We start from the raw sequence: 15277 nt of genomic DNA, 5'->3' as shown, positions 1-15277 counted from the left end.
GATGTCTCTGAAGATCTAGAAGGAGAGGGAACAGCAAGCCATGATGCCTGGGAAGAAGATTCCTGACAGAGGGAACAGCCTTTGCAAAGACCTGACTACACTAACCCAAAGACTACTTTTATTATCACTCAAGCCACACCCTGTCCACTCCATAGAAGCAGCACGTACAGCTGGGAGGACAGCGAGCTGGGCATCAGAAGACGGGGGTTCAAATCCCACTGCTTCTCCTAAATACCATATGGTCTGGGACCATGTACCAACACTCTGATCTTTAAACATCCTGATAAATCAAATGATCCCTGGTCTGAGGGTCTGTAGATGGTTTACACGCCCTCAAACTCCTTCCTTTCTCCTTTCAACCCACCCACCTCTCAAAGTAATCATGATTTCCTCCAGCTCCCCAACTCCCCACTCCCTAATTGGCCCCATGAGTGGGTAGGTGGCTGGGGATCAAGGAAGACAGATACAGGGATGAAGGCAATATGTGAAAGCGGATTTGCTGCAGGATCCTATCAAATCACTCTCTGAGGCTCCATTTCCCCATCTGTAAAATGGGAATACTCTCCTCCTCTTGCCTACGGCACAGAATTTGATGGGAAGATAAATGGAAATGCCAGATAAGGAAGCCACCTTGCTTTATGCAGGTATTAGAAAGGGGCTTCTAGGGGCGCCTGGGTGGCTCAGTCGGTTAAAGCCTCTGCCTTCGGCTCAGGTCATGATCCCAGGGTCCTGGGATGGGGCCCCGCATCGGGCTCTCTGCTCTGCAGGGAGCCTGCTTCCTCCTCTCTCTCTGCCTGCCTCTCGCCTACTTGTGATCGGTCTGTCAAATAAGTAAATAAAAATCTTTTAAAAAAAAAAAAAAGAAAGAAAGAAAGAAAGAAAGGGGCTTCTATCTGCTTCTGGATCATTTGTATCCTAAGTGCTACCCTGTGGCCTGGGCTTAAGCAGAAAGGACAGAGACGGGAGGGAATGAGAGTAAATGCCAGACACTTTAAAAATAGTATCTAATTGCTTAGGACCAAAGCAGGGGTGTCATGAGAGGAAGCCTTCTAAAAACACAGAAACTTAAGGGCCTGCTCTCGAAGATTCTCATTCACCAAGTCTGGGATAGCTCCAGACGTATAATTATTATTTTTTTTAATTACACAGTTGATTCTGATACGCACTCATGGTTGAGAACCACTGATTAGTTCTACCAACCCTGGAAGGTAGGACGTATTAGTATTCCCATGTGGGAGCTGGCTAACTAGAGCACAGAGAGGCCATCTAACTCCTGGATCACACAGCTAAGATTTGAAGCAGACAGTTTGCTCTCATTAATCATAAGGCTACATAATCTTTTTTTTTTAATGTTATTTTTAAGTAAATTTTAAGGTTTTTTTTTAAAGATTTTATTAAGTATTTTTTTTAAAGATTTTATTTATTTATTTGGCAGACAGGGATCACAAGTAGGCAGAGAGGAGGGTTGTGAGGGGCTTCGACTAGCTCTGAAGCCCTCCAAACTCCGCTCCTGAGTCCCATTTCCCAGGAGGGACACCCCAGACATAAAGAAGCCTTATGCCAAGGCCACAGGACTGCCTCAAGCAGAGCCAGACCCCAGAGGGATCCTTCGTGGGGCTGGATCCCAGGACCCTGGGCCGAAGGGAGAGACTTAACCCACTGAGCCACCCAGGCGCCCAATTTTTAGTATTTTTAAGTGATCTCCATACCCAACATAGGGCTCAAACTCACGACCCTGAGATCAAGAGTTGCACTGACTGAGCCAGCCAGGTGCCCCAAGGCTACATAATTTCTTGAAACCAGTCTTACATACTTCTGCTACCTCATACAGCCCTGTAAATACAAAAAAGAACATCTCACATTAAGAGACAACATTAACTTTCAAAGAAGCTTTTATGGCTAGACCAATTCCTTATTCACCCAGCGTTACTGGGAGGGGGGATAACTTATGCTCACAGGAAGCGAAGTTTGTAGATAACTCTGGAACTTTCCACTTTTCACTGACTTCCTGTTATAGATGGTAACACCAGAATCTATTTCACTTTCCCTTGCTTCCTCCAAAAGAGAACACTGAACAGAATGTACCTGTCCTTGGGGGTGACCCTGTCTCTATGACCCATGAGCTCATTTGTAACTTCGTATGGCATATTCAGCATCAAGGGGCCTCCTTGCCTCCCAGTGCTGCAGTCCACATGTTTCTGCCTCTGGCAGAACTGTATCCCCCTACCCCCTGCCCATCCCATGCCTGCCCAGACACACAGTAACAGAACTGTCATACTGCTCCTGAAGTCATGAGGTGTGGACAGGACCGCCAAGCCTGTAAGAACTGTGTGTAAGCTAAGAGTGAGTTGGCCCTAAGTAAGAAGTGTGAGGGGTGATATTATATAGAATAGGGTCCTTGAGTGGTTTCTGAGCCAGGCGAGACTGATAGGACATCGAGTTAATTAATCCTCTTGGGCACAGAGTGTGGTCACTGTCCCCAAGTGTGCCCTCCGTCCTTCACCTCCCTGTATTTCTTCTTTTCTTCCTCCAGAGTAGAGGCCAGCCACCCCAGGCCCTCTGGAATAAGCAGAGGGGCAAGGGACATAAGGTCCAGTGTAAGGTGCTGGTTTCAATCTCCTTGGAAGATGCGGAAAAATTTGACCAGACACCTCCCAGCATATTCTAAGACTCTGAGGCCTTCCCCAGTTGAACCAGAGCAATGCCCTGGAACAGTCTGGATTCCTAACAGCAGTTTAACATTCTACAAAGACCCGTCCCCGGGAGGCATGTTCTGATAGGGGGTTCTGGAGGCTCCAAAAAATATTTGCCTTTGATTTCTTTGTGTGCAAGGCTTATCTTGGAGACAAGGGCAGTAGGCCCCTTGTGGGGACTGGTACAAAACCTCCCCCAACTCCCCTCACCCACATGTCCTAGCACTGTTGCAAGCAGAGAAAAGGCCTCTGGGGCCAAGCAAACAGTTGGTGAACTTCCTGAAAGAGCAAATAGCATTTTGTTCATTCAGTCAGTCAATCGACCAATATTTCCTGGGGGCCTACAGTGTACCTGCAGCTGTTAAGCCGGGGTGGGGGGGGGGGGGTGGATCTGATGGTGACCCAGATGGATGAAGTTCCTTTCCTTAGCGATCTCCGGTCCTTAGTGGGTAAAAGAGAGAACAGGCAAGAATAAACCCATAAACAAAGGTTATCGCAAGCTGGGACCAGAGTTTCACATTTACCAAGGCTCTGGGGAAGGCTGGGGTGGGGACAGTGGGCCCCTATTCCCCACACAAATCCTCCCCCAGAGCGACTCCTCTTCAGCGCCCCTACCTCAACTGTAGGGGTACCGCAGAGCCCCCTGCACTCCGTACCATCTCACCCACATCCCACATCACTTCCGCCCAGCCCCCCCCAACTGAGGCCAAGTGCAGATGTTACCCATACCCCCTATTCCAGCCCCCTCTCTGAGCCAAGCAGGATTAGCCACACTGCAGGGGTTAAGACTGAGTGCTCAGAGAGGTTAAGACAGTGCCTGAGGCTCAAGTTCCAGCCTTGCCACACTCTCTGCCTGAGGGATGTGGGGTAAGTCACTCATTTTTGGTTTGTCATAGTTCCAACCTCACCGGATGGATTCAACCTGAGGACTTAACAAGATGATGCCCCCAAAGGGCTGTGCCTAGCACCTGGCACGTACCAAGCGGTCATCAAACGTGAGCAGTCTTCTATGAGTACTGCAATTAATAACAATATTAATGAAAACCTTAGCTGATTCCTCATTGCCTGCCAGGTGCAAAGTCCTGACCAGGATGGTCAAAGCTCTCCCCTTGGGCCAAGTTCCTTGTCTATCCTTTGGAGTGGTGGGAGGGCAGGTCTAAACTCAGCAGGGGGACAGAGTACACGAGAGGTCTCTAACAGACTTCGGGATCGCAGTGCAGAAAGGGCACACCTGCAAGAGGGGTAAGAAGAGGCTGCAGCACTCGTGCTGGGCCGGGAAGGGGTGGGGAGAGGAGACAGATTCCTCATGGGAGGAGTCCTAGTGGCCCCCGGTACAGGGAAGGAACTGCAGAGTGGCACAACAGCATGACCTCCAAAGTCAGCCTCAACCTACTCAATTGTGAGATGAAGAGTGGGGACTACTAGTGGGGCTCCTAGGAGATGACATGTGACTATGAATAATTTATGTGAATAACTTAGCTCAGGGCCAGACCAAGTACCTTGAAGCCAGCCCCTGATCCCAGGCCCATGTTAAGAATATGGTATTGGGGACGCCTGGGTGGCTCAGTTGGTTGAGCGGCTGCCTTAGGCTCGGGTCATGATCCCGGCGTCCTGGGATCGAGTCCCACATCGGGCTCCTTGCTCGGAAGGGAGCCTGCTTTTCCCTCTGCCTCTGCCTGTCTCTCTGCCTGTGCTCGCTCGCTCTCTCTCCCTCTATCCCTGACAAATAAATAAACTCTTAAAAAAAAAAAAAATAAAGAATATGGTATTGGTCTATCCCTGCAGCAGGGGATACAGTGTTGTGTGGTCTTCCGCTAGCTGAGGAACAGACTGACAGATGGACAGGCATTTGAGGCCTTGAATGCCAGACCCAGGAGCTCGCCTCAGCAGGCTGTGCAGGGTAAGCTTACAAACATTTTCTGCTGTCGGGGCTGCAGCCTGGGATCGCCAGCAGCACCGAGACCCGGTCATCCACAGTGTCACGGAGCCAAGACAGGGCCCTGGGTACCACTCTTCCTGGGAGGAGGTTGGGACCAGAAATAAAGGCTCCAGCAGCCACGTTGCCAAGGCTGTTTGCCATGGCAACCTCAGGGAGCCACTCGTGGGCCGGCTGCCGCGACTGCTCAGGGCCTGGTTTCTAACGTCTCCTCGCTCTCCCTCTGCTAAATGGCTGTGTTCTGCCAGGCAAGCACAGGGAAAAAACACGGCCGCAGAGCTGCTGGGGAACATCCATCTCAGATGAGCAGGGCTCGCCCGGCTGAGTTCCCAGACAGTGGGTCCCAGACAGCTGAGTGTCTGCCATCCAGAGCCAGCCCTGCCCACGCAGACAGGAGCTCGAAGTCCGGTCCTGCACCTCGGCTAGGTGATCTGAAGCCAAGGACAGGGTCTGCTCCCAGCGGGTTTCCACACTTCAAGGTAAGGGCACTTGAGTCCGATGGTCTGTAAGGCCCACCCAGCTCCCCTAGAGCTCAATTTTACATGGGTGTTTACATTGTCAATTGGGGTCAGAGAGGTTAAGACACTTGCTCAAGGTCACACAGCCAGTAAGTGGTAGGCACCTGGATTTAAATCCTTGGCAGTTAAACTCCAAAGGTAAGAGAGCTCTTAACCACTTTCTGATACTTCTTCTCTCTTCAAGTAGCATCTAACTGGATTTGGTTTTCTAAAAGTCAATATTGCGTCCTTGTTAAGGCTGGATGGGATTCCTCTTCAGCTCCCCCAGAAGCACAGGGGGAGAGAAAACACAATACTTTGAACGAGAAACCTCAGGGCCTCAACAGGATCAAGGACCTAGAGCTCAGTGGGAACATAAATGGCAGGCTCTACAAGGTGTGTCGGTTTTCTTACCGACAATGGCCCCTCCTGACTGAACATTCCTAAGCACTTTAAAAGGCATCATCTCAACTAGCCCTGAAGCCCTCCAAACTCCGCTCAGAGTCCCATTTCCCAGGAGGGACACTCCAGACACAAAGAAGCCTTGTGTCAAGGGCACAGGACTGCCTCAAGCAGAGCCAGACCAGACCCCAGGGCTCAAAGCCCTCTCAGCCACCTAAACAAATAATTAGAGCAAATGTTTGTTTTCTTACCTAAAAGACCGAGCAGTAATTACAGGCCTTTGGGGATAATTAATCAATTACCTTAGCCTCCCATTTATAAGTCTCTCTGGTCTCCTACCCTACCCCTGGGCAGCAAATCAGTCCCTGCCCTGAAGAACAGGCAGGGTGCGGGAAAATTTTTAGTAAAGAAAGGGCAGGGTGGGGACCCCAGGAAGCCTAGCTGCCATCATGGGCCTACAGACCCTGTGCCCCACCTGGCTGTGGGCTTCAGGTCAGACGTCTCCCCTTGGTCCTGTGAACCTAGGCTTCTGACCGGGCCACCTGGGCAACAGTGTCTCTCTGAACACTATCCACCTGGCTATCCCCCAAAGCGGAGACTACCCCACCACCACCCCCAAGTCCTGATCCTAGGACAGAAAGGATCTGAGAGCCTGGCACATGGACCTCCTCCAGCTAGAATGGCTTCTCTCTGTGCCTCCGTGACCCTCTTCTGGAAAAGGCAGGGGGAGAACGGATCCTCTCCAGCCAGCCTCCCGAGCAGCTCAGGGGCCAGTGTTCCAGGTTAGCCCCTCAAGTGCTGCAAAACCCTATGTGTGGACCCAATCCCGGCACGCTTACAAAATGGGGACAACAGAACCAACCTCCTGGCTGTAGGGAGAAACCGTGTGCTAGTACTAAAAAGTCTCTCCACAAATACCCGCCGAGACAGTCACGGATAACACGACGTGGTGTGTGGGTGGATGAACAAGAGTGGCCATGCGTCCAAAATGGCTGAAGCCAGGTGATGGGAGCACAGGAACTCACTACACCATTCTGCACACACACACACACACACACACACACACACGCACACACACACCCCACCGCTCCGTCTCTACGTGCTGGCATCTGCCACAGGAACGTGTTTCACATAAAACTCTTCTTCAGAGAGCCTGACATCTAATCATCTAAAACATTCTTCTGTCCCCAAAATCATCTACTTAATGGGTAACCACAGAGTCAGCTCAGGATAAAAATTCTACTTCTTTGCCCTCGCAGGACTGTCAACCGGAGCGCGCAGACCCCAAGGGGACAGGAAGTAGCGTCCACATGAGGGTCAGAGTCAGAGTCAGAACACTTGGTGTTAGGCTCTCCCTAGAGGACAGGTGTGGGGATGGGGAGCGGGGCGGAGCTTCAAGTGCAGGTGAGCTATGAATGCCTTTAAATGGTGGGGGTGGAATGGTGGGGGCGGGGGCGCATATTCCAGGCCTTTCCACAACCATTTATCACACTCCCCCTTCTCAGGAACACAGCCAGCTACAGATAACAAAAGGAGGAGCGGTGTCTGCCCTGAAGGGACTCCGGTGTGGGGGGGGAGCACACTCATTCACTCAGAGAAAATGTAGAATGCCTGAATTCCAGGCACTTGTCTATTCACTGTGGGGAGAAAAACGGAGAACAAAAACAGACAAAAACCCTTGCCCTCGTGGAGCCTGACAATCCCGAGCGATTCCCTAAATGATTAAACTTCATGGGACCTCTACCAGGAAAGATGTCTATTATTTGGTGCTTATTACACGGCACGCACTGTGTTAGGTGCTTTAAATCCAGTCGCCATTGGGTTTGCGTGGACTTCTCACAACAGTTAAATAATGGAAGGGCAGAGAGGTTATGTGACCCACCAAAGGTCTCACAGCCAGCAAAGAGCAGACCCGGGAAGAGGCTGCCCTCCAAGGGAGTGTGGAGGCCAAGCAAAGGACGGAGACAGAGAAGCTCACACTTCCAGGAAGAATATTCATGACACCCATGGGGTGGGCACATCCCAAAGAGAAAGCAGACCCATCAGGATAAAGTGCCTTACTCTCCCGGCTTCAAGTACCCGAAGGCCCTTGAACATCAGGGTTCAAGTTTAGGCTTGAATGTAAAAGTGCTGGACAGCCATGGGTGATGTGTGAGAAAGGGAGTGACATCAGACACGCACTCTAGTAACTGCAGGACTCCCATAGTCGTGAAAGGACAAGGACCTAGACGGGAGGAAGGGGAGAGGAAGCGAAAAGCCATTCAATCCAATTGATTGTGCATCAATTGAGTGACACCTGAGTACCTTGGAAGAGAAATGGGAAATGGCCCAGCTCATTCTCTTCCAAATGACTTTATCTGGGTTTCCTTCACCTTCACAGAATAAGAATTATGCTTCCCGTTTTTACATAAAAAAGATCGCAAGGAATTATGCTTCCCTTTTTTGCATAAAAAAGACTGCACGAAGGGGAGTTTGCATTATACTTAATCCTGCCCTTCTAAAGGACGTTCAAAGAGAATTTCAAGTTTCCTCAGCAGCCGACTGGCTGCTCCTCGTTTTACATACATTTAAGTCTCAACCCTAAGAGCTAGTGCCTATGATCCCCATTTCAGAGACTGAGACACTGAGGCCTAGAGAAGCAGAGGGCCTATGAGTTGTCTTCTCTCTGTGCAATGCTCCTTCCTTTGCTTGAGGTGCTAGAAATACAGTGCACAGAAACAGAGTAGCCCCTGCCTTCTGAGCTTGGAGTCATGTGGTCCCGGAACCGGGCCTCTGATCCTGGATATTCTACTCACTCCAAAGCAGGGTAGCAAGTAGGGTATGTGCAGCAAGCCAATGAGTTCTCTGAAACTGTCAAATCCTCCTCTCTAAAATGGTAACAGTCATGGCACCTTCACTTTGTAGAATCTTTACAAGGATAAAATGCAACCATGCAAAAAGGCTTGGTGGTGCACATGGTATCTATAAAGGGGGCTCTAATGTGGAGGACCATGCGGGAGGAGCTAGCTGTGAACACTGCAACGCTCACATTATGACCTCACTTCCAAGCCCAAGCCCCCATTGCAAGGCTGCTTCTGACTCAAACCAGTATCCCTTCTATTATTCCAGAGAGAGAGGGAAAAGGGTGACTCATCCCCCAGCAATGGCGGTGGAGCTTCTGGCTGGCCTGCACCAGCTGGGGAGAGCAGAGCCCCAAGGTGAAGGGGAAGTAGGAGCCCCAGGGCCCTGCTGCTGGGCCATCGCCTCTCTGGGTTCATCCTCACCATCAGTACCAGCCAGGGAGCCCCAGTGAGAGGGGAGCCCCTGCTTCAGGTACAGGAGGCCAACAAACCTGTCCCCTTCTGGGCTCAGGTCTGTTCTCACACAGGTGGAGGGTGGGCAAAGACAGCCAGCCAAGGCGACCCTTCCACCTGCCCCTCCAGAGCCAGGAACTTTGGCTTAGAAAATAAGTTAGCCCCAGCTTCAGGGGCTGTGGGAACAGCAGCACTGCAGACCCAGGAACTGGACACTAGATGTTCAAGCCACCTGCCCAGTTCTCTGGGTGAGGGGCCCCTTCTGAATACTCAGATCCAGTTTCAGAATAATAGGGGGACAGGATCCCAAATGAAAAATGGGCCAAATTCACAAACATGACATTTCACAGAACAGAACCAAAGTGGCCCATAATTATGGGGTGGGGGAGGGGGGGTGGGAAGCATCACAAGTGATCAAAGAAATGCACATTAAAACAAAAGGGTAAAAGAATTTATTGATGAACAGACTGGCAAAAATGAAAAACAATTAAAATATCAAGAGTTATTTGGCTACAGGGAACCAGGCATTCCCACACAACGCTGGTTAAGTGTGTAAATTAGCACAATTCTTCTAGAAGGCAATCCAGAAATGTGTTTACCAAAAGCCTGCAAAGTTCCTTTGACAGAGTAATTTCACTTCTAGGAATTTCAATGAAGGAAAGAAGACATATGCAGAGACATTCGTTTATCGTGGCTTACAAGCACAACAGAAATTATAAACAAATTAAATGACTAACAACAAAGGGCTGATTAAATACATTGTGGTTCAACCCTCAATAAAATACTATATAACCATTCAGATATTAAGACATGAAGTAGAGTATTTATTGATGTGGAAAGACAATCACAGCATATTGTCTGGAGGAGAAAAAAAGCAATACAACAGTATGATTCCAAGTTACAATGAATATATAATGAAAGACTTCATTTTTGTGTGACCAAAAGAATCCATAGGAATCGATAGGAAAGAAAAGTCTGGAAATATATATAAAAATTAATAGTGGTTACCTCTGGATAAGATTACATGTTTTCAATATTTTCTTTATACTTGCCAGTATTTTCTAACTCTACTATTAAATATGTTTCAGTGATAAGAGATTGGACCACATGATTTATAAAGTTGCTGCCTACTCTGACATTTGGGGCATCTATGGCTATGTCCCAAGTGACTTCAAAAAACCCATATTTAGTGTGGGCTTACTGTGTGGCCTCTGAAGCCAAAGTCATGGCCCACAGCTATAGCTTTCTGCATTCCTCTCTACCCATACTCAATGCCCAGCTGTCTCAGGGCCACCCTGGCCTCTTCCCCTGTCTGTAATTCACATGCCTAGCCAAGGGCTGAGCAAAGGAACTCAGCATGGTGGCAGGTGCCATGGGGGCACAAAGAGATAAAAGGCACCACTCTAGCTCCAGACTCCTACTGGGCCACAGGACTCACATACAAAAAAGTACTTGGTTGCATAACATAGACTAAGAAAACCAAAAGAAAGAGAAAGCAGGGCAAGCTGGGAAAGGAAGGCCTGCTGGAGAAGGCCATGCAGGAATGGGGGTGAGGGCACTGGAGGAAAGGGGCACAGGCTGGGCAAAGGTGAAGCCAACCCAAAGTCCTCTGGGAGACATGCCCCAAACCTGTCCAAGAAACTTTCACAATCCCTGGTCTGCAGAATTTCTGAACTTTGGCCTGAATGGGTAAAAGTTAAGTCTCCTAAACAGAATTCCTCGCTCTATCTGACTCTGGATTAGCCAGTGAAGACAAGCCTTTCTGATAAAGACAATAAATTACCTTTTTATTCACTTTCCCCACCACTTCCTAGGGGGAGATGGAGGGGAGGGTCAGGGAGGGATTGGAGGAGGAGGAGTCGTCACCGGAACACCCAGACATCTCACATGCAAGCACTGCTCACCCCCACCACCTCGACCTGGTCTTCTCTTCGGCAACACCAGCCCCATTTGACAGATGGAGGAAAGGAGGCTTGGAGAGTTAAAATGGCTTGCTCCGGGGTCACCCAGCCAGAGAGTGGGGAAGGCGACTCCACTCAGGCCTTCTGACTCCAAGTCCAGTGCTATTTCGAGGTAACACACAGGACCTGGAGTCAGGAGCCCTGGGTGGCTCTGTCACCCGCTGGCTGCGTGGTCCTGTACAAAGCCGCTCACCCCTCGCAGCCTCTATCCCCAACTGTAAAATGAGGAGGCACGTGATGGCCCGCCCAGGTCCTCTTCCGGCTGGGCTCTATGAACCTTCTAGGGGTGGCTGCAAAGCTCCCCTATCAATTACATTTCCCAAGTTGGGCCGGCAAAGATCACCGGAGGAGCCTCAGCCTGTCACGTGGTTAAATAAAAAAAGCAAACGTCCCAGATTAACTTTCACTGCGCTGCTTCTGCTGACACCTGATTACCCAATTTTCTAGTTTCCTTGGGTGAAATATCCCTGCAGAGTAAGCCCGCTGAGCGCCTAAGAGGACAAATAGTTAATTATTGGTGAGCCAAAGAACAACAAAGATGGAGCTAAAACTAGGGTCCAGAACGGACAGCTCCTGCTAGGGGTCCCTGAACAAGTCTCCAGCTATCTCAGGCTTCCTTCACCGGAGTCTCAGTCCAGGCAAATGGGAGGGCTGAGGACAGAACTTTCCCAGGGGAAACTCGGTCCCACCCGCACCCAGTCCCTCTAGCCCCGACTGCCGGACAGGGGTAGAGGGTGGGGGCACAGGGGACGCTGGACGAGAGACGGGCAGCAGGGCGGTGGTGGTACTGGGGCTGGGATCTGCCATCCGAGCAGACGTGGGCGCGGGGCTGGCGACGGCGCCCGGTGACCGCCGCGGGAGCTCCACTGCAGTTTCGTCAGAGGTAAAGGTACGCGCCTGGCGCGCGCGGCGTGTGCACACAAACACACACACCCGCGCGCGCAGACCGCTCATCACACACTACCCCCCCGGCCCGAAGAATGCGCGATCACACGCCACCACCCCTTCGGCCCCCGCCCCGAAACCACTCCAGCACGCCCGCCACCGACCACGAGGCCCCGCGGCTCCCTGACGCATGGATGTCTGCAGCGAGCGAGGGCCGTCCCTCTCCGGAGCGTGGCGGGCTTCCTCTCGGCGACACCCGCCACGCCGCGCCGTCCCAGCCGCCAGCCGGGAGTCGCCGCCCGGAGCTGAACGTCTCGGCTTGCTGCGTCCCCTCCAAGTCGCGTCTCACGGCTGGGAGTCAGCTTGCAAGCCTCTCCCCGCCCACCCGGTCCCATGACAGCTGCTGCCGCCCAAAGACAGGCAGATTATAACAAGAAGCAAAGTTTCCCTCTCTCTCCACCCACCGCCCGCCCCCCCTCCGCCTTCCCCCTCCCTTCCAGTGTTATGCAAAACGAGCCGGCACCGGCGCTCCGACTCCAGGTACCAAACCAGCCCTCGCGAGCCGCGCCCGGTTCCGCCCGGCGGCCCCTCTCCGCGTCCAGCGGTGCGCCCGCATCCGGGGTCTCCTTCTCACCTCCGCCGCATCCCCAGCCTCCCGGCCACCCGCAGCCAGACGCCCAGAGAAAAAACCCTAACTATGGGGCCAAACTTTATGCTTGCAACAGGCATGGGGTGGGGAAAACCAAGGAAGGGGTGGGGGGCGCACACGCCTTGTGCGGGCATTTTCGGTGGCGGCTTGTCCCAGGAGCAGCCCCCCCCCCCACCTCGTCTCTAAGTCATCAGCGCCCTCGCAAACACACCCCCCCCCCACCCCGGCACACCAAAGCACCCTCTCCTGTCACGCGCGTGTCGCCGGTGGGGCTCCCAGGCGCAGCCAGAGCCCGGGACGCCGCCTCGCGTTCCCTTCCCCCAGCATCGCCGAGCGCGCACCGGGGCCGCGCGCCGCAGGGGGACCCAGGCGCCCCCAGACAGTCTTTCCACCCCCATCCTGCCGTGCTTTCCTCCCGGGGGGCTCCGCCGGTAGCGAAACCAGGAAGATTCTATCTCCGCCGGCATGTCCACGTGCCCCGCAGCCCCCTAAGCCCTTAGCCGGCAACTGGCAGGAAACTCCGCGCTGCGGGCGCGGACGGGGAGCCGCGGGGGGCCAGCAGCAGCACGCGGGGTACGGGAGACCCGAGGACCAGGGCACTCCGGGGACGGGGACAGGCGCCTGAGCCCGGGCCCCAAGTCCACGTGAAAGTACGGCAGCAAGTGCCGGGAGTCTGAGGGCGCGCCTCCGGCACCCAGGGCCAGCCTCAGGGTCCCCCCACACCTTGGCGCTGCTCCACCTCCCCAAGGAAACGCGGTACCCCCCACCTCTGCTGGCGGGGGGAGCGGAATCCAAGCGAGCGAGGCTAGACCCTCCCCGGCGGCCGTAGCGGCCCCCACGCTCCGGCTTGCGTGGGGGGGGGGGGGGCTCCGACTCCCTGCCTCTGTAACAGAGCATCGCAGGGCGCATGGAAGGGGGGCTCTGCAGCGGGCACCCCCGTTCCCCCCAATGCGCCCACCGCTGCCTCCCGGCCTCCGCGGCTGCGGCGGCAGCCCCCGCAGCTCAGCACCCCTGGCCCCAGGCCCACGGCCCCTGCTGGCCGTACCTGCGTGTCGGCGAGATAGTTGAGGAAGAAGGAAGAGAGCTCTTCGTCCAGCAGCGCGCCGCAGTCGTTCCCCGCCATCTTCCAGCCGCGGCTGCAGCGTGCGGCGGAGTCAGCGCCGAGCCGGCCGGGGGGAGGGAGCGAGGGAGGGAGGGAGGGAGGCGGGAGGAGGGAGCGAGGCCGGCGGGAGGCGGAGGGCGGAGCTCAGGCCCGGGCTGCCGCAGGGCCGCTGGCTGCGGGGGCGGGGCCGCGCGGTGCCCGCGCGAGCCGGGGGTCGCGCCCCCACTTTCCTGCGCCACGTCTGTCTCCGCGGTCCTCGCCCGCAGCCCACGGCCGGGAGGAAAGCGCCCGCAGCCGGGTGACGATGCCCCAGACAGCCGCCCGATGCCTGCGCAGCAATGCGGGCAGCCCCCTGCTCCTGCCGGAGCGAATCACGTTGCGTTAGCGCTGGGCGGGTCCTTTGAGACAACCTGCTTCTGCACAGCTGGGGAAACTGAGGCCGGAGAAGGTAGACTGTATGTGAAGTCACGGTGCATGTCAGTGGCAGGAAGACAAAGCTCAGGTCTGACTGCCCCAACGATTCCAGTTTCTCTACCTGAGCTGCAAGCCCAGAGAGGGAGGAACACCATAGGTCAAAGGTAGAGAAATCAGGGAAGGCTCAAAGAGGGGGTGGCCTTTTTTTTTTCCCTTTACCTCGAAGGACGCATTGATCCATATTCTGTTAAGTTTGACCGTTTCCCTCAAGTTTTCCTTCACTCCCCTACCGCCCCCCACCAAACTTCAATGACTTATGTTACCATGGCCCACAATAACTTGAGGTGCCCAAGCTCCTGTCGGCTTCCCCAGGCCCCCTGGCCTCCCAGTTCCTTCGATGAACCATTTCACAACGGGCTTACACACACAGAGTTCTGTCCCCTGCACAGAGCCCATTCACCTAGTAACGTCAGCGTATCCTTCCCTACTGCCACTCACACAGTCAATCCATTCCTTCTCTCCACACCCGCCCCCCGGCCCCCAACCCTGGGTGTCATGGGTTTAACTCTGCAGACCTTTCCCTTAAAACACAGGCCACAGCTGCCATTTTACATTTGTTCCCATGAAGATTAGATCTTACTAGACTCTAAGACCCATGAAAGCAGGGAATGAATCTGCTTTGCATTTGCTGTGTCTCCAGTGCCTGGCACATAGTAGGTGCTTAATAAATACTGTGCTAACTGTAAAACCCAGAGGATTAGGATTCCCCACCACTGGCACCACACACTGAACAGATAAGAAAACTGCTCAGAGTCAGTGGTGCCAGGACCAGACTCCTGACTGCAACCTTGAACTCTCACCATCATGCCCTCCTGTTTGTTTGCCAGGCAGCAGATGAGGGCACCGCCTGAATAAAGGCATAAAGGCGGGAAGATTTAGGCCTATTTCATTGGGCACGCCTGCCTCCTGCTCTCCTCCCCTCTGGCACTCCAGAGGGCTGCCCCACCCGGCCCACCCTGCGTGGGCTCCCTCCCAGCCAGAGGAGGAAACGGGGAGAGTCCTCAGTCCACCTGCTCAGACTTGAACACCAGAGCAAGAACTTCCTTCTTTTCCAGTCTGAGGTTCCCAGAACCGCAGGGCGTGATTTCACTCTTTGGGCTTTAGGCCAGCGGGCTTTTAAGGAACAATGATTCCCAACAGAGAGCCTCCATCTAGCCTTGGACCACTAGCCTGGGAGTCAGGTGTCCTGGATCCTGGGCCAGCCCTGCTATATCTTGTCTCCATATTGGGCAACTCAAGAAGTCAAGAGCATGGGCTCCCTGGTCAGACTGCCCAATGTTGAACCTTTGCAAGTCATCTAGTTTCAGGCCTCGATTTCCTCATCTGCATCAGTGAGGATCATAGAATTACGTACTTCATAGAGATGTTATGATGATTGAAGAGGT

The 15277-nt window shown here is 53.5% G+C and overlaps 1 protein-coding gene across 2 annotated transcripts in view; it reads right to left on the bottom strand.

Annotated features, from left to right (window-relative positions):
- Positions 1-13514, bottom strand: part of PPARGC1B (PPARG coactivator 1 beta) — a 110608-nt gene extending 97094 nt beyond the window's left edge. For both annotated transcript variants that reach the window (XR_009353792.1, XM_059174013.1), the window contains exon 1: positions 13362-13514. Coding sequence is in view for 1 of the 2 variants with exons in the window: in XM_059174013.1 (XP_059029996.1) it covers positions 13362-13439 (78 nt within the window). In the remaining variant the exon portion in view is untranslated. The remainder of the gene's footprint in view (positions 1-13361) is intronic.
- Between the last annotated feature and the right edge of the window lie 1763 nt (positions 13515-15277).

Source organism: Mustela lutreola, chromosome 5, assembly GCF_030435805.1.
Source record: "Mustela lutreola isolate mMusLut2 chromosome 5, mMusLut2.pri, whole genome shotgun sequence".
NCBI classification, from domain to species: Eukaryota; Metazoa; Chordata; class Mammalia; order Carnivora; family Mustelidae; genus Mustela; species Mustela lutreola.
Note: the sequence above shows the minus strand (reverse complement) of the source record. Positions and strands in the feature narration are given on the sequence as shown.